Source organism: Nomascus leucogenys, chromosome 11 (genome assembly GCF_006542625.1).
Source record: "Nomascus leucogenys isolate Asia chromosome 11, Asia_NLE_v1, whole genome shotgun sequence".
NCBI lineage: Eukaryota > Metazoa > Chordata > Mammalia > Primates > Hylobatidae > Nomascus > Nomascus leucogenys.
Window position 1 is genome coordinate 60,410,441 of NC_044391.1, and position 25,148 is coordinate 60,435,588.

A 25,148-nucleotide genomic window follows, 5' to 3' on the forward strand; every position below is an offset into this window, starting at 1 on the left:
TAGTTTTTATCTAATTCACCTTATCTCTTGGTTTTATTACTTATATACACATTTGTATTTATATTGCTCTTCCTTGGGAACTTTACAATTGTCTTTACATCCATATTAGGTTGAAAAATGTGTTATGATGGTCTCATAACTATTTGATTTTATGTTTTAACACTGGTGATAAATTTTCTCTGCACAGTCTTCAAAACATCTTTCTCTGGTTAAATGGAACAGCGGTGACATGTAGTGGTTGTCTAGTTTATTCTTTAGATTTTATTAGAGAAAATATACTATAGGTTGGTCATGTTTTAATTAAAACTCATGCTAACATTTCATGTTGTAATAAAAAACTGACCATAGATTATTTTCATACTCAATAAGTCATTAGAAGAGCACATTAGACAAATTTTCACCCAAAGCAGTATTATTTATTTAAACATAAAAAATAAAAACATAGTCTAGGTAAATGTTAGTAGCAACTCAATATGTCCTCTAAGAATTGAACGTAAGAGTTTCTAAATGCAAATAATCCATGCTTTTCTTGCTAAATATGTTTTTGTTTATCCCAAAGTCTAGGAAATAGGAATTTACTTACTGAAAGCCCGGCTGTAATTATGGATGAAGATTGTAGAAGCATGGATGAAATAAGACAGTCAGACTACATTACTGAAAAACACTCAATACAGCATATTTGGGGGAAAAATGGAAAGGAAGTTCCAAATTTTCTAGAAGATGTGAAACAGTCTACTCCTAATCTTCTATCAGAGAATTGTGACTCTTTTGTTAGTCAAAATATGATCAATGTATTAAACATAGATCAGCAAAGGATAAAGAAAACATTTAACAAGTGTGATTATGATAGTATGGGAGATACTTGTGTAGTCACTAGTTCTGATAAAAACTATGTCACTGACAGATGCATTAGAAACATTTTTACAGTTCCAGAGTTGACTTTTAGTAATTCGACTTTGAATAAAACAAGTTATCCAGAAAAATGTCAGCCAAACAAGAAGTATCAGAGAGAGTACAACAAAAATGAAAGAAATGATCTTACTACATCTTTTGAGAACGATTACTACCCAAGCAGCTCTGAAAGAAAAGGTTGGTATTGTACATGGAAAATGTAATTGCATATTCTTTTTTTCTTTCAGTTTTAGTATATATATTTGTATATTTATACACACACGTCTATATATTTGTATGTGTGTTTATGTGTTTGGAGGAAGATGAAACCAAAAATAGAATGGTTTCCTATTACATAACATTGTGGACCAGTGGTTTTCCTCTGTACGTGTCATGTTAATATGCTTTGAATTAAAAAATGAAAATAGACTATGCTAAATTTTTAACTCAGTGCATACTTTTATTTTTTAAGGAAAACTTGAAAATGATTACCAAGAGAAGACACCACAGAAAAGTATTCAGAAATATCCAGCAAACACTATGTAAGTTTTTAGGTAAATCTGGGGAATACAAATCAGGATCTAGTATGATGCATGATGAAGGTTGAGTTGATGCAAAGTGAGGTAGGCGTATTGCCATCTGAGGGTGGGCAGGCAACCTGGTCTCAAACGAGCCTTACCAGGAGTCACAGTGTTGATAATATCACCCCAGTTGAGAGTGTGGTGCTCATATTTGCCAGCTCCCAAATACCTTCTTATCTGAATACTAGTGTTGATTATATTTGAGGAAATTGATTTAATGTGTCCAAGAAACTCATATCCACCAGAATGTCAATTTATTAAAGTAATAAATAGAAAGGGAACAATCTTATTGACATGAAAAAGCATATTTTCTTACTTTCAAACAGCCCTCAGTGGGAAGATTGCTTGCTTGGTTGGTATAGCATCACTACAGGGAGTGATAGAATTCAGATGTTAGTGGCATAAGCAAGCATATCAGCAGTTTATAGGACAGTGTACATTTTAGGGATAGAGCACTCTTCTCATTGCCAACATTTACCTCCGAGAGACTCCATGTTTTCTCTGTGTTCAAGATTACAATCTCCTCTACCCATAGATTGAAAACAATTACGTTCCACGAGATTTTTCTTTCTCTTCTTGCAGCTGGTGTACAAAATGTTCTGAATTTAAGGTGATTTTTACACTCATCCATTATGTGTTGATGTTAAATTTATTCCTTAAGAGTTTGAGAACTGCCTTCCAGGCTTTTCTGAATAATGGCCTGCAATTATAAGTAACTAAAGAAAACTTTATTTTAGCTAGTAGTTTCTGAATAGTCCTAACTTTCCTGGTAATAATTACAATTTAGCCAAATCTTTCTGGTTGGAAATCATGAACTAGAATAAATTTTTATTCTGGAAGTGATTTCTTGTGGAATTATTAAAAATATTGATTGATAAAAAGATGTAATTTTAGTGGGATTGGCACTACAAATTAATTAAAACATAGACTTACAAAACATTTCATAAAATTGACAAATTTGTATTTTTGTTGTTAAATCTCCCAGTATCTAGAAATTTATGAGTGAAAAAATCATGTTAGGCCGTGAGTTTTAAACGTACCTTATGAAAGCAATTTAGAACATGGTTCCCAATCCTGACTGCAGGTCCAGATTACTTGAGGGAGTGATTTTAAACTATAGAATACCAAGATTGACCTGCACATAATAGGTGGGCTCCTTGGCATGGAGCTTATGAATCTTTATTTTTAAGAAAGCTTCCCATATAATTCTGATCTGAAGCCAAGTTTGGGAGCTCTAATTTAGAACAATAATTCCCAGAGGGAATACAACAAACTTTAATACTGTGTATTTATAATCCTTAGGGGAAGTATACCTTCGGAAGAATTGTACTCTAAGCAGTCATGGGACCTTGGACTTGATGAGGTAAAGCACAGTCTCACATTATCTTCTCAATTAAGTCAGTTTGTATTACCATATCATATTACTGTATTTAGCGTTCACTTTGATTTAAGGTTAACATTTATTCATTAATTTTTTTTGGATGGACTCTTTTTCTTATACTTTTTTATTCTGAGGAAATTATAGCTTAGATCTAGAAATAAAAAGTCATTTTCAGAGACTGTTAACATGCTTTATTTGAGACAAAACAATCTTGAGGACATTTTAAATGCATTTTTTAAGTATTACAAAACTTCTGTATTAGTTCATTCTTGCATTGCTATAAAGAAATACCTAAGACTGGGTAATTTATAAAGAAAAGAGATTTGGTTGGCTCATGGTTCTGCAGGCTGTACAGGAAGCATGATGCTGGCATCTGATTGGTTTCTGGGGAGGCCTCAGGAAACTTCTAATTATGGCAGAAGGCAAACGGGGAGCAAGGAGTCTCACATGGCAGGAGCAGGAGCACGAGAGAGTGAGTAGGGAGGTGCCACAGACTTTTAAATGACCAGATCACAGGAGAACAAACTCACTATCGTGAGGACAACACCAAGAGGGATGGTGCTAAACCACTCAGGAGAAACCACTGCCCTGCCATGATCCAATCACCTCCCACCAAGCCCCACCTCCAACACTCAGGATTATAATTCGACATGAGATTTGGCAGGGACATAGATCCAAACCATATCTTTCCACCCCCAGCCCCCCAAATCTCATGTCCTTCTCATATTGCAAAATACAATCATGCATTTCCAACAGTTCTCCAAAGTCTTCACTCATTCCAGCATTAACTCAAAAGTTCAAAGTTTCACCTGATACAAGGCAAGTCTCTTCCATCTATGAGCCTGTAAAATCAAAAATAAGGTACTTACTTCTAAGATTCAATGGCGGTACAAGCATTGGGTAAAAATTTACATTCCAAAAGGGAGAAATAGGCCAAAAGAAGTATGGGGCTACAGGCCTCATACTAGTCTGAAACCCAACAGGGCAGTCATAAATCTTAAAGCTCCAAAATAATCTCCCTTGACTCTATATCTCACATCCAGACACACTGGTGTAGGAGGTGGATTCCAAAAGCCTTGGGCAGCCCTGCCTCTGTGGTTTTGCAAGGTTCAGCCCCTGTGGCTGCTTTCATGGGCTGGTGCTGAGTGCCTGTGGCTTTTCCAGGAGCTAGGCGCAAACTGTCAGTGTATCTGCCCTTTCGCGGTCTGAAGGATGGTGGTCCTCTTCTCATGGCTCCACTAGTCAGTGCCCCATTGGGGACTCTGTATGGGGGCTCCAATCCCACATTGCCCCTCCACTCTGCCCTAGTAGAGGTTATCCATGAGAGTTCCACCTGTGCAACAGACTTCTGCCTGAACATCTAGGCTTCTGCATACAACCTGTGAAATCTAGGTGGAGTCTCTCAAGCCTTAACTCTTATACTCTGTGCACCTACAGGCTTAACACCACATGGAAGCCATCAAGGCTTACAGTTTGCATCCTCTGAAGCAGCAGACTGAGCTGTGCCTGGGCCCCTTTGAGCCATGGCTGGAGCTGGAGTGACTGGGATACAGGGAGCAGTGTTCTGAGGCTGCACAGAGCAGCAGGGCCCTGAGCCTGGCCCGGGAAACCATTCTTGCCTCCTAGGCCTTCAGGCATGTGATAGGAGGGGCTGTCATGAAGTTCTGTGAAATGCCATTGAGACCAACTCCCTATTGTCTTGGCTATTAGCACTTAGCTCGTTTTTTACTTATGCAAATTTCTGCAGCCTGCTTGAATTCCTTCCCGGAAAATGGGCATTTTATTTTCTACCACATGGCCAGGCTGCAAATTTTCCAAACTTTTATGCTCTGCTTCTGTTTTAAATATAAGTTCCAGTTTTATATCATTTCTTTGCTCACACATATGAACATAGGCTGTTCATATGAAGCAGCTGGTCCATATCTTCAATGCTTTGCTGCTTAGAAATTTCTTCTGCTAGATATCCTAAATTAATCACCTTTAAGTTCAGAGTTCCACAGATCCCTAGGGTAGGGGCACAATGCTGCCAAGTTCTTTGCTAACACATAACAAAAGTGACCTTTGCTCCAGTTCCCAATAAGTTCCTCATTTACATCTGAGACCTCCTCAGCCTGAACTTCACTATCAATTTCACTACCAGCATTTTCAGCCTTTTTTGTTATAACCATTCAACCACCAGTCTTTACGAAGTTCCAAACTTTCCCTTATTTTCTTGTCTTCTTCTGAGCCTGCCACACTCTTCCAACTTCTGCCCATTACCGAGTTCCAAAATTCCTTCCACATTTTCAGGTATCTTTATATCAAAATTCCACTCCTGGTACCAATTTTCTGTATTAGTCTGTTCTCACATTGCTGTAAAAAAAATACTTGAGACTGGGTAATTTATAAAGAAAATAGATTTAATTGGCTCATGGTTTCACATGCTGTATAGGAAGCAGGATTCTGGCATCTAATTGGCTTCTGGGGAAGCCTCAGGAAATTAGAATTATGGTGGAAGGTGAAGCAGGTGTGAGGCATCTCAAACAGCAAAGGCAGGAGCAAGAGAGAGTGAGGTGGGAGGTGCCACACACTTTTAACCATCCAGATCTCATGAGAACAAACTTCACTATTGTAAGGGCAGTACCAAGGGGGATGGTGCAAAACCATACAGGAGAAACTACTTCCCATGATTCAGTCACCTCCCACCAGGCCCCATCTCCAACACTGGGGATTATAATTCAACATGAGATTTGCCTGGGGGTACCCAAAGATCCAAACCATATCATCTTTCGACATGAAAATGCTTTAGGTTTCAGTGTGCTACATAATTTTATATTTGCCATACTATTGAAATATCTATAAACCCTGCTTATGTAATGTTATAATCCGTTGCCATCATAAGGGTGTAATTTTTACAATAGTGCTAGGAACTTCATGTAATTTATTTCTAATCTACAGGAGCCTGAGTTGCTAAAGTCTTCACAGCAAAAGAGACTGAAATTTAAAGAGATTAGATAACTTGTTTGAGGTCACACTCTCAAGACAAGATTCAAACTGTCTGTCTTATCTGACTTGATATTTTCAGCTATACTGTTTTCCCTTCTTCAATAAATGTTTATTGAGTACATATTGTGAATTCATATAAAGACACTTATTGAATGTTTCCTGTATGCTAGACACTGGGGATAAAATGGTGCTTTGTTCTCAAGATTATATTCTGTTATGCACTAGACTCTGCAAGGTATAGAGATGAAAGGACGTGGAACCTGTCTTTAAGAAGTCTTCATCTAGTGGCTAGTCAGAAAGAGACAAAAATATAATGCATTTAGATACATTGCTTGAATTAAAGTTTGTTTTGAGTTATTAGTAAAAGATACTTCTAAGTTTCATCTGTAAACAGGAGGAAGATGTGATGGAGGAGGTAACTTTTGAGCACAGTATCAATAAGTTGTTTACCAAATGGTCAAATTGGGAAGAAAGAGCAACATAGATAAACTAAGATGTCAGAGTACAGCCTGTTTTAGAAATTTCAAGTACCTTGTTTCATTCTAGTTACTGTTATAGCTATGATTTATAATACTAATGATAAAGGGCGCAGGAGTGGCCTAGGTAATTCTGGACAATACAAAGAGGTAGGTCATAGATGGCCTGGTATGATATATACAGTTTAATTCTTGATCATTAAACAGAGATCCACTAAACAAACTTTAGCAGAGGAATATGATGACATCAGAGTAATAAAAAAGTTGACTCTAGCAACAATGAGGAGGGATTTGATAAGTGGAACAGCTCAAGTTAGGGGAAGAAATAATGAGAGCTTGCAGTTTTACAATAGCAGTAAGGATGAAAGTGAGAGAAGAGAAGATTTAGATCTAGAATTGATAGTACTTGGTGATTGGTGATTAGTTAAGGGAGAAGGAAGAAATTGAGAAAGACCTAGGTTTATTTATGATATGAGTAAATGGGTAGTTGATGGGATTGTGCTACTGAACAAGATTGAAACCATAGGAGGAGGTGGCAGGAAAGGTTAACTGTCCATCAAAATCCATGTACCTTTTTTTGTAGAATGTACCCTTTTTAATAGAATAGAGCTGCCACCATGAAATGGCTTCCCAGCCAAGGAACACATTTCCTAACCATCCATCCATGTACATGTGGCCGTATGGCTAGACCTCACTAATGGAATGTTAGGAGAAGTGGTGCGCATCATTTTAGGTTAAGGCATATAAGAAAAGGGAATTATTTTTCCATGCTGTCTTTCTTTTGATGGCTAGATGGTAGTGCGGCCCCAAGGGATAATGAAGCCAAAAGATGGAAAGGACTGGGTCTCTGAATCACTACATGGAGGAAAATTGCCTGCTTACCAGAAACACTCACTTTAGATTATTACACAGAGAGAAATGATTGTGTTTGGCATTATACATTCTGTGATGTACTTTTTAAAAACAATACCTAGTATCACTCTGATTCAGAGGAGGAGCAGATTTCTGAGAGAGGTAAGTTTGACCCACTGAGCTCAAGTGAGGATCTTCTGAAAAACCTGTGATCTATGTGGAGATGTATAGTAGACAATTATATATACAGGGCTTGAGGTCAGAAGAGATTTTTTAGCCTTTATGAATAGGAGATAATTGACTACATCCAAGTATATGATTCTCGAGAGAAAGTGTATAGAATAAGAACAAAAATTGTCAAATTCCTGAGAAGGCACATTTCAGGTTGGAGGGTATGAAGTAGAAGAGGAACCAGAAAAGGGGGCTGAGAATGAGCTACTAGAGAGGTTTGAGGAGTACTAGTGTCATAGGAAAGAAAAAGGAGGAGAATGTGGTCATTAGTGATGGAAGCTGTCCTGTTATTCCTTTAAATAATTCATATTTCCCCAAATATGAATAATATAGATGTATCCTCCCAAAAGATGAATTATCAACAGAATTTAATACTTCAAAAACAAATTCTGTTTGACTACACCTCTGTCTAGAAAGCTGGCAGCTTGAATGTGGCTAGAACTAGTCAAAAAATAAAAAAGCCCATTGGTGTAGCCCAAAGGGAATCAGGTGCTATGAAGATTTCCTTGGGTAGAGCAGGTATGGGGAATTTAAAGTGTGATGCCTGGCCATGGCCAAAGGTGCAGTGGAACCCTGACTAAAATTAGGTTCTACCAGAGGGGCCAAGGCAGGAGTCACCAATGGGATGGAATGAAGGGGTAGGAGTAGAAAGGGGGCTGGGTTGCACCTGTCCACAGGTTAGGTAAAATTAAAACAGGTAGATTCTGCTGAGGAAGAATTGATGAAGAGACATACGGGCTAAAACAAGCAAACAGAACAAGCCTCTTGGATGGGGACATGTGGTGTTCTCAAGAGCATTTGATGGGAGTGGAAGAGAATAGGAAAGAACAAAGTATTGGAGGAGTATAATTATTTAATTTTAAAGGTTTAGTAGAGGAATAAAGTTTAAATACAATTGTTAACATGGGAAGGTATTCACCAGAGAAGTGGAGACGTGGAAGAACAAAATTCAAGAGTGACGATGTCACACTAGGAAACCGGATCAAGATGGGAAGAAATGAAATAGCAATTCTATATACAGTGTAAAAAATGAAACCCACTTAGCAATTAACATATTGAATATGATAGCAATTAACATTGAATATGAATTAATATATCGAATATGAATTCTTTTCAAGATTCAAAGGATATCAAATTATGAAGAAAAAATAAATATAGTTTATAAGCAATGTATCTAGAATATAATAAAGGTTGAAAGCAAACAGATAGCAAAATACATACATTAAGAAAACATATACTATTGGAGCAAAGACCATATAAATGCAATAAAAAGCCCATTCGGAAAAGAGAAAAATAGGAGATGCAGATTTTCTGATCCATAGCAAGGCTTGCCATCCTGGAGGATGGAGGACATTCGTGAAAAACTTAGTGTCTTGTCCTTTAGGAAAATCTTTGCTGTCCTTCTCAAGCAGATCTGAAGTAGGTATTGGAGTGCAGGCCTGCCTTGGGGTCTACATAGCTTTCTTGAAAGTTTTGTGTTCTTGTTGCAAGTTTGGGGTTTGAATGTGTCATGACTTGAAGAGAAAAGATTTTTAAATGATAAGATAGAGGGGTTAGGGAAGGGGCTCTGCTCCATGTAGTTATTCAGGCCCTAAACTGGTGGCTTCCAGTTTATTGTTTCCAGAGAGCAGAAGGGAAAAGGATGTGGAGGATTGTGGGGAAGATTTTTATGGACCAGGACCGGCAGTAGTTTACATTACTTCTGCCTATGACCAGAACTTAAGTAACATGTCTAAACCAATTCCAAGGGAGGCCAGGAAATACAGTCTAGCTGTATGTCCAAGAAAAAGGGAGTCAGGTTTGGGAAGCAGCTAGACAGTTTCTCCTTTATTCTATATATCTAAAATTCTATATCCTACCAACAGAGAATATATAGAAAAAAATTTTTATAAGCCCATGATACATATGCAAACATAATTCATATAGTAAGCCATAAAGAAAATCTAAGAAATTTATCTAAGGAGAGATTCATAGGTACATTCTCTAATCAAAATTTGATAAAATTGAAATCAACTAAAAAGAGATACTTAACTTCCCTTAACATCCTGGAAATAAAGAAACACTCAGGGTTCGTTTGCTTTGTTAGAGAAAGGAAATGAAAATAAAGTACAAATTACATAGAAAGTGATGGAAACCAAAACCAATAGTGTGTTCTATAGGAAGTTATACCTCTAAGAGCTTTTATTATTTAAAAAACCTTATAATAAATGACTGATGATCTAACTTAGGAAATTAAATAAAAAATAACAAATTTCCAAATTGCCTTAATATGTTTGTCTTTCTTCAGCTGCATTTACTATGATTACCTGAAGCTTTTCCTTTTTCTCAGTAATTCATTTCTTGGCAAGTGTCTATTCTGTTGCTTGTTGTTTTTAAACGAATTTAAATTTCATTTTATTGTTTACCACAGGCTAATTTTTCTTTGTGCTTTAAAAATAAACCATGTTGAACTGAAGTAATGTAAAAGAAAAGTACTATAAAATGAATTGGTAGTGTAAATAGGGTAGATATAAGTGAATATTATTATGTATACTTAGGAATTGTTAACATTTTGGTTTTCTCCTAGATTCTGATGGAAGAAGGAGGAATATGTTCATTAAAAGGCAGGCCAACATCTACTGAGAAAATATGTCAGTATAACTGTATGTTACTTTTACTCTATTTAAAAAACTAACAATTAAATAGAAATCAGTTAAATTTGAAGTGATTTTTTAGACGTTTGCCAACAAATATATATCATGGATATTTTAGTACTACTAATGCAATTGACTCTTTAAAATTACTTTTATATTTTATTAAATATACATGAGCACATTAATGTATACGTACAGTTTAGCAAATAAGAATAAAACAGATAACCCTCATACTCACTAGGTAGCTTAAGAAACAATACATAATACTTTTGAAGACTTCTTCAATTGTATTTCATATCCTGCCCTCTAGAGGTAACTATTTCCTTGAATTTGTTTTTTGTTATAACACAGACTTTTTAATTGCTTTATTTTGAACTTTCTATATATTGATCCAACTCTATATATTTTTCTGCAACTTGCTTTTTTTTCACCCAATTTTATATTTTATGGTTCATCTGCTTTGATACTTGTAGCTCTAGTACATTTATTATTTTTTCTGCTATACAGCATTCTACTGTATGAATATATCACAATTTATGTATCTTCTAACAATGGATATTTAGGTTATTTTGAATGTTTTGCTTATGTTGTTTTGAATATTTTCCTACGAAGAACAATGCTACTTGGACTATTATTGACATTTTTCCTTGCACACGTGTATAAGTTTCTCTAGGATATATTTCTAGGAGTAGAATTGCTAGTTCATATAATATGCATTTCTTTGCATCTTCAAGGTAATGCAAAATTATTTTCCTAAATGGTTATTCCAGTTGTACCCCTCTTAGCAAGGGGTAAGAGTCTTGGTTGTTACGTGTTTTCACCAACAATATCTCAGTCTTTTATCATTATTGGTAATCTGATAGCTCATTGTAGTTCTAACTTATATTTCTTTGATTACTAATTAGGTTAATTGGCCACCGATGTTTCATTTTCATTTGTGAAATGTCATTTGCTCATGTTCCTTTTCTGAAATTTGGTTTTCTTTATGGGATGTGTCTTTTATATGTCTATGTCTCCTATATATATTTTATGTGTCCTGGATACTGACTGCTTGTAGGCTTGTGTGTAGCAAATATTTCATGTTTGAGTATCTTTTAAGTCTATACTGTCTTTTTACAGACAAAAGTTTCATGTTGATCTGGTACTCTTTTAGGTATTCTATGCTAGCATAGTCCTTCATGTTATCTAGTCTGATGGAATACCTTGAAACCTTTAATGATTTAATTTGTTGAATATGTAAAATACTAGTCTGGTTTCTATCCTTATCCTCCCTGCCCTATTTCCTTCTGCAACATGAGTATTTTTTTTTTTTCTTTGCTGCTTTCTGGTTTCTCATTCCAGTCCATTTTTTAAAAAATAAATCCTAAAAATATATAAACATGTAAATACCCATGAGTCTTAGTTTCCTGCCTTTCTCATTCCAAATGTAATATAGAATATTTTATAAAAGAATTAAATGAATTCATTTATTTAATAAAATATTCCTATAGATTCCTCTGTGTTAGTGCTAGGTATTTCTTCATCCTTTACTTATGACCATTTAGTAGTCCATTACATGCATGAACTGTAGTTTTTTCAGTCAATGCCCTATTGATGGACATTTGGGCTATTTCCAGTATATTTTTCTTACAAATACTGTAAGTAAACAACTTTGTGCAATGTTTCTTATTTGTGGAGGTACATTTTCAGGGTAATTTCTGGGAGTGGCATTGTTAAGTAAAAGGAGAAATATGCTGGTATTTGATAGATCTTGCTGAATTTCAATTTATATATATATTTCCAAGTTCCTTGTGTCACTGTTTGGCAATTCCAGTAGCAATGTACATTTTATTCCACAGCCTCACTAACAGGGATTGTGGTCAAATTTAGGAATTTTTCTGAATCTCACAGGGGGACGGATAGATAGAAGTTTTAGTTTGTGCTTACTATGTGTGAAGTTGAGCATCTTTTAAAAATGCTCATTGGCTATTTGCGATTCTTTTTCTGTGAATTCTCTATTCATATCTTTTGCCCCCTTGGGTTTTGGCATTTTTTTCTTGATATTTAAGAGATCCTTATATATTAGAAGGATGTAGATGAGGGGTGGAACAAGATGGCGGAATAGAAGACACCCACTGCAAGCACACCAATTTAACAACTATCTACACACAAAAAAACACCTTCCTAAGAACTGCATAAGAGCACTCATAGTACCTGGTTTTAACTTTATATCACTGAAAGAGGCACTGAACAGGTAGGAAAAACAGTCTTGAGTCACTGACGCCACCCTTCCTCCATTCCGTGGGAGTGGCGACATGGTACGGAGAGTGATTCTGTGTACTGGGGAGAGGGACAGTCAGTGCAGCAGTTTTGAGGCATTGAACTCAGCGCTGTCTTGTTCTAACAGAAAGCAAAATTGGACCAAACTCAGCCAATGCCTACCCATGGAGGGAATATTTAAACCAGCCCTAGCCAGAGGGGAATTGCTGATCCTAGAGGTCAATACTTGAGTTTGCATAAGCCTCCTATTATGGGCTAAAGTGCTCTGGTGCTCTAAGTAAATTTGAAAGGCAGTCTAGGCCACAAGTACTGCAACTCCTAGGTGAGTCCTAGTGCTGAACTAGGCCCAGAGACTGTGGACTGGGGTTGGCATGTGTTCTATTGAGACACCAGCTGGGGCAGCTAAGGGAGTGTGGCAATCACCCCTCTCCTAACCCAGACCACTCAGCTTGCAGCTCCAAGATAGACCCCTTCCCTCTGCTTGAGGAGAGGAGAAAGAATAGTGGGGAGGACTTTATCTTCCATCCTGGATACCAGATTAGCCACAGTAAGATAGGGCACTGGTCAGAGTCATGATGCCCCCTTTCCAGGCCCTAGCTCCAAGATGACATTTCTAGACACTCCTTGGGTGAGAAGGACACCTATATCCTTGAAAGGAAGGACCCATTCCTGGCAAGATTCATCACCTGCTAACTGAGGAGCCCTGGGGCCCTGAATAACCATCACTGATGCCCAGGGACTGCATTGAGGGCCTTGGGTGAGACTCTGAGACTTGGTGGCATCAGGTGGGTCTCAGTACATTTCCAGCTGTGATGGCTATAGGACAAGACCCTTCACTTGAGAAAAGCAGAGAAAAAAGTAAAGGGGACTTTGTCTTGCACTTTAGGTACCAGTACAGCCATGGGGGTAGAATACTAAGTAGGCTCTTGGGGTCCCCAATTCCAGGACTTGGCTCTTGGATGGCATTTCTGGACCTGCCCTGGACCGGAGGGGAGCCCACTGCCCTGAAGGGTGACTCCCAGCCTAGGCATCATTCACCACAAGCTGACTGAAGAACCCTTGGGTCTTAAGGGAACATCACTGGTACTCTGGAAGTACTCCCTGTAGGCCTGGGTTGTGATGGCCATGGGGTGAGGTTCATCTGCCTTTGGAAAGGGAAGAGTGGGAAGGACTGTGTCTTGTGGTTTGAATGTAAGCTCAGCCCCAGTAAAATAGAATACCGGGTAGGCTGCTAAGGTTTTTGATTGTAGTCCCTGGCTCCCAGTTCTGAGACAGCACTTCTGGATCCACCTGGGGCCTGGGGGAACTTGACACCCTGAAAGGAAGGACAGAGGCCTGGCTAGCTTTGCCACTTGCTGATTGCAGAGCCCTAGGGCCTTGAGAAAGCATAGGCAGTAGCCAGGTAGTGGTTACAGTGGACCTTGGTTAAGACCCAGTGCTGTGCTTGTTTAACATCTGACCAAGCACAATCCTGATGGTCGTGGCCATGGGGATGCTATGTCCCTCCATCCTTAGCTTCAGGTGGCTCAGAACAGAGAGAGAGACTGTTTATTTGGAAGAAAGTAAGGGCAGTGACAAGAGTCTCTGCTTGGTAATGCAGAAAATTTTCCCAGATATTGTCTAAGACAATCAAGGCAGTATGTCTACAAGTCTGCAAGAACCACAGCATTACTGGGCTTGGGGTGCCCCTAAAGCAGATACAGCTTAGGTCTCAACACCCAAGTCCTTTTTGAATTCCTGGAAAGCATTCCCAAGATGGATGAGAACAAGCCCAGGCTGTGAAGACTGCAATAAATAGCTAACTCTTCAGTGCCCAGGTACAAACGAACAACTACAAGTAGCAAGACCATCCAGGAAAACGACTTCACCAGATGAATTAAATAATGCACCAAGGACCAACCCTGAAGAAATGGACATATGTGACCTTTCAGACATAGTATTCAAAATAGCTGTTGTGAGGAAAGTGAAACTCAAGATAACAAAGAGAAGGAATTCAGAAGTATATCAGACAAATTTAACAAAGAGATTGAAATAATTAAAAACAATCAAGCACAGAATCTAGAGCTGAAAAATGCAATTGACATATTGAAGAATGCATTAGAATCTTAACAGCAGAACTGATCAAGCAGCACAAAGAATTAGTGAGCTTGAAGGCAGACAATTTGAAAATACACAGTCAGAGGAGACAAAAGAAAAAAAAAGAATGAAGTATGCCTACAGGATCTAGAAAATAGCCTCAAGAGGGCAAATCTAAGAGTAGTTATTGGCCTTTTACTTCCCAAGAGAAACATATCAGTATACAAGTATAAGAAGGTAATAGAACACCTAGCAGATTTAACCCAAAGAAGACTACCTCAAGGCATTTAACAAACTCCTAAAGATCAAGAATAAAGAAAGGATGCTAAAAGCCGCAAGAGAAAAGAAACAAGTAACATACAATGGAGCTGCAATACGTCTGGGAGCAGACTTTGCAGTGGAAGCCTTACAAGCCGAGAGAGTGGCATGGCATATTTAAAGTGCTGAAGGAAAAAACCTTTTACCCTAAAATAGTATATCCAGCAAAAATCTCCCTCAAACATGAAGTAGAAATAAAGACTTCCTAGACAAACAAAAGCTGAGGGATTATCAACACCAGACCTGTTCTGCAAGAAAATACTAAAAGGAGTACTTCAGTCAGAAAGAAAAGAAAGTTAATGAGCAAGAAGAAATCATCTGAAGGTACAAAACTCACTGATAATAATAAGTACACAGAAAAACAAAATATTATAACACTGTAAATGTAGTGTGTAAACTACTCATATCTGAAGTAGAAACACTAAATGATGAACTAGTCAAAAATAATAACTGTATCAACTTTTCAAGCCAGAGTATATAATAAGATATATATAGAAACAACAGAAAGTTAAAAAGGGAACAAAGTTAAGGGGTAGAGTTTTTATTAGTTTTCTTTGCTCATTTTTTTATGCAAACAAGTTGCTATCAGCTTAAAATCGTGAGTTCTAAGATTGTATTTGCAAGCCTTATGATAAACTCAAACCCAAATCATACAACAGATACACAAAATAAAAAGTAAGAAAATAAATTATATCACCAGAGAAAATCAGCTTTACTAAAAGGAAGACAAGAAGGAAGGAAAGACGAGATGACCACAAAACAGCCAAAAAACAGATAACAAAATAGCAGCAGTAAGTCTTTACGTATCAATAATGACTTTGACTGTCAATGGATTAAGCTCTCCAATCAAAAGATATAGAGTGGCTGAATGGATAAAAAATAAAACCCAATGATCTGTTGCCAATAAGAAACACATTTCACCTATAAAGACACACACAGACAGAACATAAAGGGATGGAAAAAGATATTCCAAGCCAATAGAAACCAAAAAAGAGCAAGAGTAGCTATATGTCTATTAGACAAATTTCAAGACAAAAATTATAAGAGACAAAAGAAGGTCATTATAATTCCTGATGCAACTTAATGAAACTTAATCCCTAATGCAACAGTGTTAAGAGGTGAGACCACTAAAGAGGTAGTTAGGCCATGAGTGCTCCATCCTCATGAAGGGGGTCAATTCGGAAAGAAGAGATAACAATTTTAAATATATATGCACCCACCACTGAAGCACCCAGATATATAAAGCAAATATTATTAGAGTGAAAGAGAAAGAGACACACTCCCAATACGATAATAGTGGGAGACTTCAACATTCTTCTTTCAGCATTAGACAGATCTTCCAGAAAGAAAACTGATAAAACACCAGACTTCATCTCTACTATAGATCAAATGGACCTAAAAGATATTTACAGAACATTTCATCCAGTAGCTACAGAATAGACATTCTTTTCCCCAGCACGTGTATCATTCTCAAAGGTAGACATATGTTAGGCAACAAAACAAGTCTTAAAACATTTTAAAAAATTGAAATGATATCAAGTATCTTTCTAACTACAATGGAATAAAACTAGAAATCAATAATAAGGAATTTTGGAAACTATACAAATACATGAAAATTAAACAGTATGCACCTGAATGACCAGTGGGTCAATGAAGAAATTAAGAATGAAATTGAAAAATTCCTTGAAACAAATGATAATTGAAACACAATATACCAAAACCTGTGGGATACAGCAAAAGCAGTACTAAGAGGGAAGTTTGTAGCTCTAAAAGCCTACATCAAAAAAGAAGAAAAACCACAAATAAACAACTTAGCTGTACATCTTAAAGAACTAGAAAAGCAAGAACAAACCAAACCCCAAATTAGTAGCAGAAAATAAATAATAAGGACTAGAGCAGAAATAAATGACATTGAAATGAAGCAAACAGTACAAAATATCAATGAAAAAAAGTTGGTTTTTGAAAAATTAAAATTGACAAACATTTATCTAGACTAAGAAAAAAAGAAGATTTAAATAAATAAAATCAGAGATGAAAAAGGAACATAATAGCTGATAACAGGAATTCAAAGGATCATTAGTGGGTACTATGAATGACTACGTGCCAATAAGTTGGAAAATCTAGAAGAAATGGACAAATTCCTAGACACACACAATCTACCAAGATTGAACCATGAAGAAATCCAAAACCTGAACAGTCCAATAACGAGAACTAGATTGAAGTTGTAATAAAAAGTCTCCCAGGAAATAAAGCCTGGGACTTGAAGTCTTCACTGCTGAATTCTGAATTCTACAAAACATGTAAAGAAGAACTAATACCAGTCCTACTAAAAATATTCTGAAAAAGGGAGGAGGAGGGACTACTTCCAAACCCATTCTACAAGGCAGTGTATTACCCTGATACCAAAACCAGACAAAGACATCAAGAAAAGAAAACTACAGATCAGTGTCTCTGATGAATATTGATGCAAAAATCTTCAACAAAATACTAGCAAACAGAATTCAACAGTAAATTAAAAAGATTATTCATTATGACCAAGTGGGATTTATCCCTGGGATACAAGAATGGTTCAAGATACACAAATCAGTCAATGTGATACATCATAACAACAGAATGAAGGACAAGAAACATATGAACATTTCAACTGATGCTGAAAAAGCATTTGATAAAATTTAACATCCCTTCATGATAAAAAACCTTCAAAAAAACTGAATATAAAAGGAACATAACTTAATATAATAACAGCCATGTATGACAGATCCACAGCTAGTATTGTACTTAATGGGGAAGAACTGAAAGGCTTTCCTCTAAGATCTAGAACATGACAAATATGCCCACTTTCATTTTTATTCAACATAGTACTGGAAGTTCTACTGGAAGTTCTATCTACAGCATGAGACAAGAGAAAGAAATAAAGGGCATCCAAATTGGAAAGAAAGAAGTCAAATTATCGTTGTTTGCCAATGATGTGGTCTTATATTTAGAAAAACCTAAAGACGCCATAAAAAACCTATTAGAATTGATAAACAAAATCAATAAAGTTGCAGGAGGCAAAATCAACATGCAAAAATCAGTGGCATTTTTATATGCCAACAGTGAACAGTCTGAAAAAAATTTTTAAAGTAGTTCCATTTACAGTAGCCACAAATAAAGTTAAGTACCTAGGAATTAACCAAGGAAGTGAAAGAGCTCAATAATAAAGACTATAAAACACTGATGAAAGACATTGAAGAGGACACCAAAACATGGAAAGATATTCCCTGTTCATGGATTAGAAGAATCAATATTGTTTAAAATGTCCATACTACCCTAAGCAATCTATATATTCAATGCAATCCCTATCAAAATACCAATGACATTATTAACAGAAATTGAAAAACCAATTCCAAAATTTATATGGAACCATTAAAGACCAAGAATAGCCAAAGTTATCCTAAGCAAAAGAAACAAAACTGAAGGAATAGCATTCCCTTACTTCAAATTATACTATAGAACTATAGTAACCAAAACAGCATGAGAACTATAGTAACCAAAACAGCATGGTACCAGCATAAAACAGACACATAGACCAATGGAACAGAATAGAGAACCCAGAAACAATTCCACACATTTCCAGTGAACGCATTTTTGATAGATGTGCTAAGAACATGCACTGGGAAAAGACAGTCTCTTCAATGAATGCTGCAGCAAAAACTGGGTATCTGTATGCAGAAAAATGAAACTAGACCCCTGTCTCTCACCATATACAAAAATCAAATCAAAATGGATTAAAGACTTAAATCTAAGACCTTGAACTATGGAACTACCACAAGAAAACACTAAGGAAATTCCCCAGGACATTCCTTTGGGTAAAAATTTCTTGAGTAATAATAAGCATAGGGAACCAAAGCAAAAATGGACAAATGGGATCACATCAAGTTAAAAAGCTTCTACACAATAAAGGAAACAATCAATAAAGAGACAACCCACAATGGGAGAAAATATTTGCAAATTACCTATCTGGCAAGGGATTAATATAATGTATAAGGAGTTCAAACAAGTGTATAGGAAAAAATCTAATAATCTCAATAAGAAATAGGCCAAATATTTGAATAGACATTTCTCAAAAGAGACATACATATGGCAAAGGGGCATATGAAAGGGTGCTCAACATCACTGATCATCAAAGAAATGCAAATCAAAAGTACAATGAGATATGATCTCACCTCATTTAAAATGACTTATATCCCAAAGACAGGCAATTACAAACGCTGGTGAGGATATGGAGAAAGGGAACCCTTATACACTATCAATGGTAACATAAATTAGTACAGCCACTATGGGGAATAGTTTGGAGGTTCCTAAAAAAACTAAAAATAGAGATACCATATGATCAAGCAATCCCACTGCTGGATATATACCCAAAAGAAAGGAAATCAGTATATTAAAGAGCTATCTCCACTCCCATGTTTGTTGCAGCACTGTTCACAATATCCAAGATTTGGAAGCAACCTAAGTATCCATCAACAAATGAATCACTAAAGAAAATGTGTTAATTAAACACAATCTAATAATCTATACATAATCTAATAATAATTATCATTGTTTTATGTTTCATTTCTTGAGAAGTTACACCTCCTTGCATTTTTTAAAAAGTTTTTTTTCTGGTTATTCTTGATTACTTTTTCATATAACCTTTAAAATCAACTTGCCTAACTCCAGAACATATCATAAAAAAAGAATGATCCTGTCATTTGCAACACCATGGATGGAACTGGAGGTTATTATGTTAAGTGAAACAAGCCAGGCACAGAAAGACAAACAACACATGTTCTCACTTATTTGTGGGATCTAAAAATCAAAGCAATTGAACTCATGGAAATAAGAGGGTGGAAGAATGGTTACTAGAGGCTAGGAAGGGTAGTGGTGGGCTTGGGAGGGTGGTGATGGTTAATGGGTACAAAAAATTTAATTAGAAAGAATGAATAACACCTAGTATTTGCTAGCACAGCAGGTAGCTATAGTGAATAAAAATTGAATTGTACATTTTAAAATAATGAAAACAATATAATTAGATGATTTGTAACCCAAAGAATCAGTGCTTTAGGGGATGAATACTCCAGTTTTCATGTGATTATTATACATTGTATCCCTGTATCAAAACATCTCATGTACCCCATAAATATATATGCCTACTATGTATCCACAAAAATTAAAAAGTAATAACATGTATGTTTTGCTATGTGGCAAATGTTTTCATCTAGTTTAATACTGGTTTTTGATTTATTTTGTTTAGTCTTTGCATATAGTGTCTCTTGCTTTGCAGAAGACTTATCTTCTTTATGTAGTTAAATTGATCAATTTTTTCTTTTATTTCTGGGTTTAGACTCTCCAGACTCTCCACACTTCCAAGTTACAAATGAACTTACCATATTTTCTTCTAGTACTAATATGCTTTTTTAAATTTAGTTCTTTAATCCATTTGGAGTTTAAGTTGACTTAAGGCATGAGGTTTCTATCAGTCCAAGTTTTAAAAATATGTCTTTTCCCTAGGTATTTTTGATACTACCTTTTTTATATAATAACTTTCCATATGTAGCTGATCTATTTTGTGGCTTTCTTAATTGTTTCATTGATCTTTCCTAATCTTCATGTGCCAATACCATACCACTTTTATTATATTTTTATAAATGTTTAATTTCTTGAAGAATTACATGCCTCTTTGCACATTTTAAAAAGTTTTTTTCTGGTTATTCTTGGATTGCTTTTCCATATAACCTTTAAAATCAACTTGCTTAAGTCCAGAAGAAAAGTTTTAATTTTTACTGGGAAACTGTTAGCTGTATGTGTTAGTTTAGTGTGAATTATTGTCCTAATAATGTTGAGTAGTCCTGTCTAAGAACATAAGATGTCCTTTCATTAGTTCAGTCTAGTTTTTTATATTTAGTAGTTGCTTAAAATACCTTTAAGCACTTTCCTGAGGTTTTCCTCACATAGATTCTGCATGTTTCTTGTTAGATTTATCTGTAGTGCTTTCTGATACACAAACAAACACACACAGCTGCTTTAGCATGAATATACATCCTGTGTTTCTATATTAAGTAAGATTCTGGATTTGGGGCTTAGGCTTATGTTTTTGTTTTTTGTTTTTGTTTTGCCAATAGCTTTTTTCTTGTGAGGTAGTTTTGATGAATCAGTAATTTGGGAGAGAGTGATTCTTAGCATCTATGGGAATGATTATTAATTTTTATTCATATGTCTTTTTGCATTATTGTTGCAAAAAAGCATGCAACGTAAGATTTATCCTCTCAACAGTTTCCAGGTGTACAATACAATGTTGTCAACCACATGCACATTGTGCAACAGACCCTCATCCTGTCTCTCACACTCCCTAAACAACAATTTCCTACTTGCCACTCCCCCCAGCCCCTGGCCATTACCATTTTACCTTCTGTTTCTATGCTCTACTTATATATCTAGTAGGTGAAATCATGTAGTATTTGTCTTTTTTGTAATGGCTTCTTTCACTTAGCATAATGTCCTTAAGGTTCATCCACATTGTGGTATATAACAAGATTTCATTCTTTTTCATTGCTGAATAGTATTCAGTTGTATGTGTATACCATATTTTCTTTATCCATTCTTTCACTGACGGTCATTTAGGTTGTTTCTGACTCTTGGCTATTGTGAATAATGCTGCAATGAACATAAGTATGCAAATATCTCTTCTATTAGATATATACTCACAAGTTATATTGCTGGATTATATGGTAGTTCTATTTTTATTTTTTGAGAAATCTTCATACCATTTTCTGTAGTTGCTGCACCATTTTACATTTCCACCAGCAGTGCAAAAAGATTCCAGTTTTTCTACATCCTTGCCAATATTTATTATTTTTTGTTTTTTCTGACAGTGGTCACCCTAAGAAGTGTGAGGTGATATTTCATTTTGATATAGATCTTTTTAAATGGTGAATTTTACTAATGGATTTTGTGATTTGGACCATCTTAGCATTCCTATAATAAATTCCACCAACTCCTGATGTGTTATGATTCTTTGCTCTTCTTTTTATTCTGTTCTTTTAAAAAAATTTAATACTTTTTAAGTATAAGGCTTTTGTATTGGTATTCATAAGTGAGGTTTTCCTGTAGAGAGATAATGTGTGTATATGTGTATGCAATCTTTATCAGATTTTGATATTGATGTTATAACAGATACACAAAAGTTTTTAAATGTACACACAGGCAAAAATTCAGGCTATTTGAAAGCCTTCTTGAAACTTGAATCTTTTGCTGCTTCTCTATCCCAATTTCACTGCTTTATTGCAGATCATAATCACTTCATACCTAGATTATTCAGTTAATCATCTAACTGACTTGATTTCATTGTCTCACTTCTCTTTAATTCATCCTTAGGTGACATCATGGACAATCTAAAATGTACCTCCATTAATGTTTAGAAATATTTACACATTCTTTTCCCTCTATCCCGTATGTTAATTTTTCATCTTGTCTCTGAAAATTGTTTATTCATCATTCAAAATGTACTCTTTATACTTATGTTTTCTCTGTAAATTGTCACCAAATTTCTTTCCCTGGGGTTCCTCACACTTAGCTGCCTACTGCTTTTGTATCTTCTATGATGTCACATCTTATTTTGTGACTTAAACAAATGTGTATCTTTCTCCACTACAAGATTCTGAACACTTTGAGGGCTCTGACCATGTGTCTCTAATAACTGTCACAGTGCCTTACATAAAGTAGTTACTCAATAAGTGTTGTTTTTTTTTTTTTAGTTTTCTTTTTTTTTTTTTTTAATTTTTACCACAAGTTATTGGGGTAAAGGTGGTATTTAGTTACATGAGAAAGTTCTTTAGCGGTGATTTGTGAGACTGGTGCACCCATCACTCGAGCAGTATACACTGCACCATATTTGTAGTCTTTTATCCCACTTCCTCCTCCCACTCTTCCCCCCAAGTTCACAAAGTCCATTGTATCATTCTTATGCCTTTGCGTCTTCATATCTTAGTTCCCTCGTATCAGTGGGAACATATGATGTTTGGTTTTCTATTCCTGAGTTATTTCACTTAGTCACTGCAAATGCTGTTAATTCCTTCCTTTTTATGGCTGTGTTTTTATTCTATCATATATATATGTGTATATATCACATATATATGTGTGTATATATATATGTGTGTATATACACACACACACACACACACACACACACACCACAGTGTCTTCATCCACTCGTTGATTGATGGGCATTTGGGTTGGTTCCATGATTTCGAAGTTGTGAATTGTGCTGCTATAAACGTGTGTGAAAGTATTTTTTTGAATTTTTTGAATAATGATTTCTTTTCCTCTGGGTGGATACCCAGTAGTGGGACTGCTGGACCAAATGGTAGTTCTACTTTTAGTTCTTTAAGGAATTTCTATGCTGTTTTCCATAGTGGCTGTACTAGTTTACATTCCCACCAGCAATGTAAAAATGTTCCCTGTTCACCACTCCCATGCCAACATCTACAGTTTTTTGATTTTTTGATTACGGCCATTCTTGCAGGTGGTAAGGTGGTATCGCATTGTGGTTTTGATTTGCATTTCCCCGATCATTAGTGATATTGAACATTTTTTCATGTGTTTGTTGGCCATTTGTATATCTTCTTTTGAGAATTGTCTATTCATGCCCTAAGCCCACTTTTTGATGGGATTGTTTGTTTTTTTCTTACTGATTTATTTGAGTTCCTTGTAAATTCTGGATATAAGTCCTTTGTCAGATGTATAGATTGTGAAGATTTTCTCCCACTTTGTGGGTTGTCTGTTTACTTTTCTGACTGTTCCTTTTGCCTTGCAAAAGCTCTTTAGTTTAATTAGCTCCCAGCTATATATCTGTTTTTATTCCATTTGCTTTTGGGTTCTTGGTCATGAAATCCTTGCCTAAGCCAATGTCTAGAAGGTTTTTTCCCATGCTATCTTCTAGAATTTTTATAATTTCAGGTCTTAGGTTTAAGTCCTGAATCAATTTTGAGTTAATTTTTGTCTAAGGTAAGAGATGAGAATCTAGTTTCATTCTCCTATATGTGGCTAGCCAATTAGCCCAGCACCATTTGTTGAAAAGGGTATCTTTTCCCCACTTTATGTTTTCGTTTGCTTCATTGAAGATCAGTTGGCTGTAAGTATTTGGGTTTATTTCCAGGTTCTCTATCCTGTTCCATTGGTCTATGTGCTATTTTTATACCAGTACCATGCACATCCCATGCTCATGGATGGGTAGAATCAATATTTTGAAAATCACCATACTGCCAAAAGCAATCTACGAATTCAATGCAATTCCCATGAAAATACCACCATCATTCTTCACAGAATTAGAAAAAACAATTCTAAAATCTATATGGAACCAAAAAAAGCCCACATAGCCGAAGCAAGACTAAGCAAAGATAACAAATCTGGACACATCACACTACCTAATTTCAAACTATACCATAAGGCCATGGTCACCAAAACAAGTGTTTAATTGTACTTATTTTCATTTGCATGCCCTTTCCTGTAGTGTTAAAGGTGAGAACATTCATTCAATGGACAAATTTCTTCCCTTCTGATCACTGTGGATTTATAGTACTTATGGACTGAATGAACCTCATTGGGGTGAAATGCCCTTAAATTATGTTGTTAGTAGTAATATTCTACCCTTCACTTTCGTGCACTCTACTTTCGTTGTCAGGGAGAAACCTGCTTCGTGGGCGTATAAATTTCCTTCTAGAATGATGAAATAAGGGTATCAGAGTTCAGCTAAGTTCTCTCTGCTTCTCAGCTGACTGAAGCTAGATTCTGTTACAGAGAGCATCAGTCCCGGCCTGAGGTACTCAGGGTTTATTGCATATAGGAGGGCATGTGATCTGGTATGTGTTGTTGATGTTCTGCAGCCTTTTGCTTCTCTTGATAGCGGATCCATTTTCATAAACAAGGAAACAGGAGTGGTTGAAGCTACGGTTGCTCTTTATCATTTATACATAGTAGGGATTCATGACCTACATCTCAATCCCATTTTAAAACTTTACTTGCAATTGTAAAGTAACGACATTAAGCAGATAATGAAAATGTATCAAACTGGATGCTTTGAATAGGTTTTATTCGCATCGTTTGATTGCACAGGAAACTTTCATTTACTAGATTGGCAAATGTCTGATGCCTTAGGACTTAATAACTTGGTTTTCTCTTCCTTCCCTCAGGTTAACATTTTAAATTATTTGTTCATAAAATATAATTCATATGTTGGAAAAATCAATCCAACTTTCTCTATTCTGTTTTCTTCATTTACGTTATATACCCTTATTTCATTTCTTGCTACAAATCTTTTAAGGGTAAAATAAACCCATAAATCCTGTCAGAATTGTAAGGTGCCAAGTATCCACAATTTTAACTGATTTTGGTACATTTTAAAGTGTTGTGTGTTGTTAGCTAAATTTGTTTTATCCAGCAGATATCT

At 35.8% G+C, this 25,148-nt stretch overlaps 1 protein-coding gene across 1 annotated transcript in view; it reads left to right on the forward strand.

Moving 5' to 3' along the window:
• The window catches only part of C11H12orf40 (chromosome 11 C12orf40 homolog), a 90,754-nt gene that overhangs the window by 59,991 nt on the left and 5,615 nt on the right, over window positions 1–25,148 (forward strand). The window contains exons 8-11 of the mRNA XM_003252303.4: window positions 560–1,089; window positions 1,364–1,433; window positions 2,775–2,835; window positions 9,964–10,027. Coding sequence (XP_003252351.1) covers window positions 560–1,089; window positions 1,364–1,433; window positions 2,775–2,835; window positions 9,964–10,027 — 725 coding nt within the window. The remainder of the gene's footprint in view (window positions 1–559; window positions 1,090–1,363; window positions 1,434–2,774; window positions 2,836–9,963; window positions 10,028–25,148) is intronic.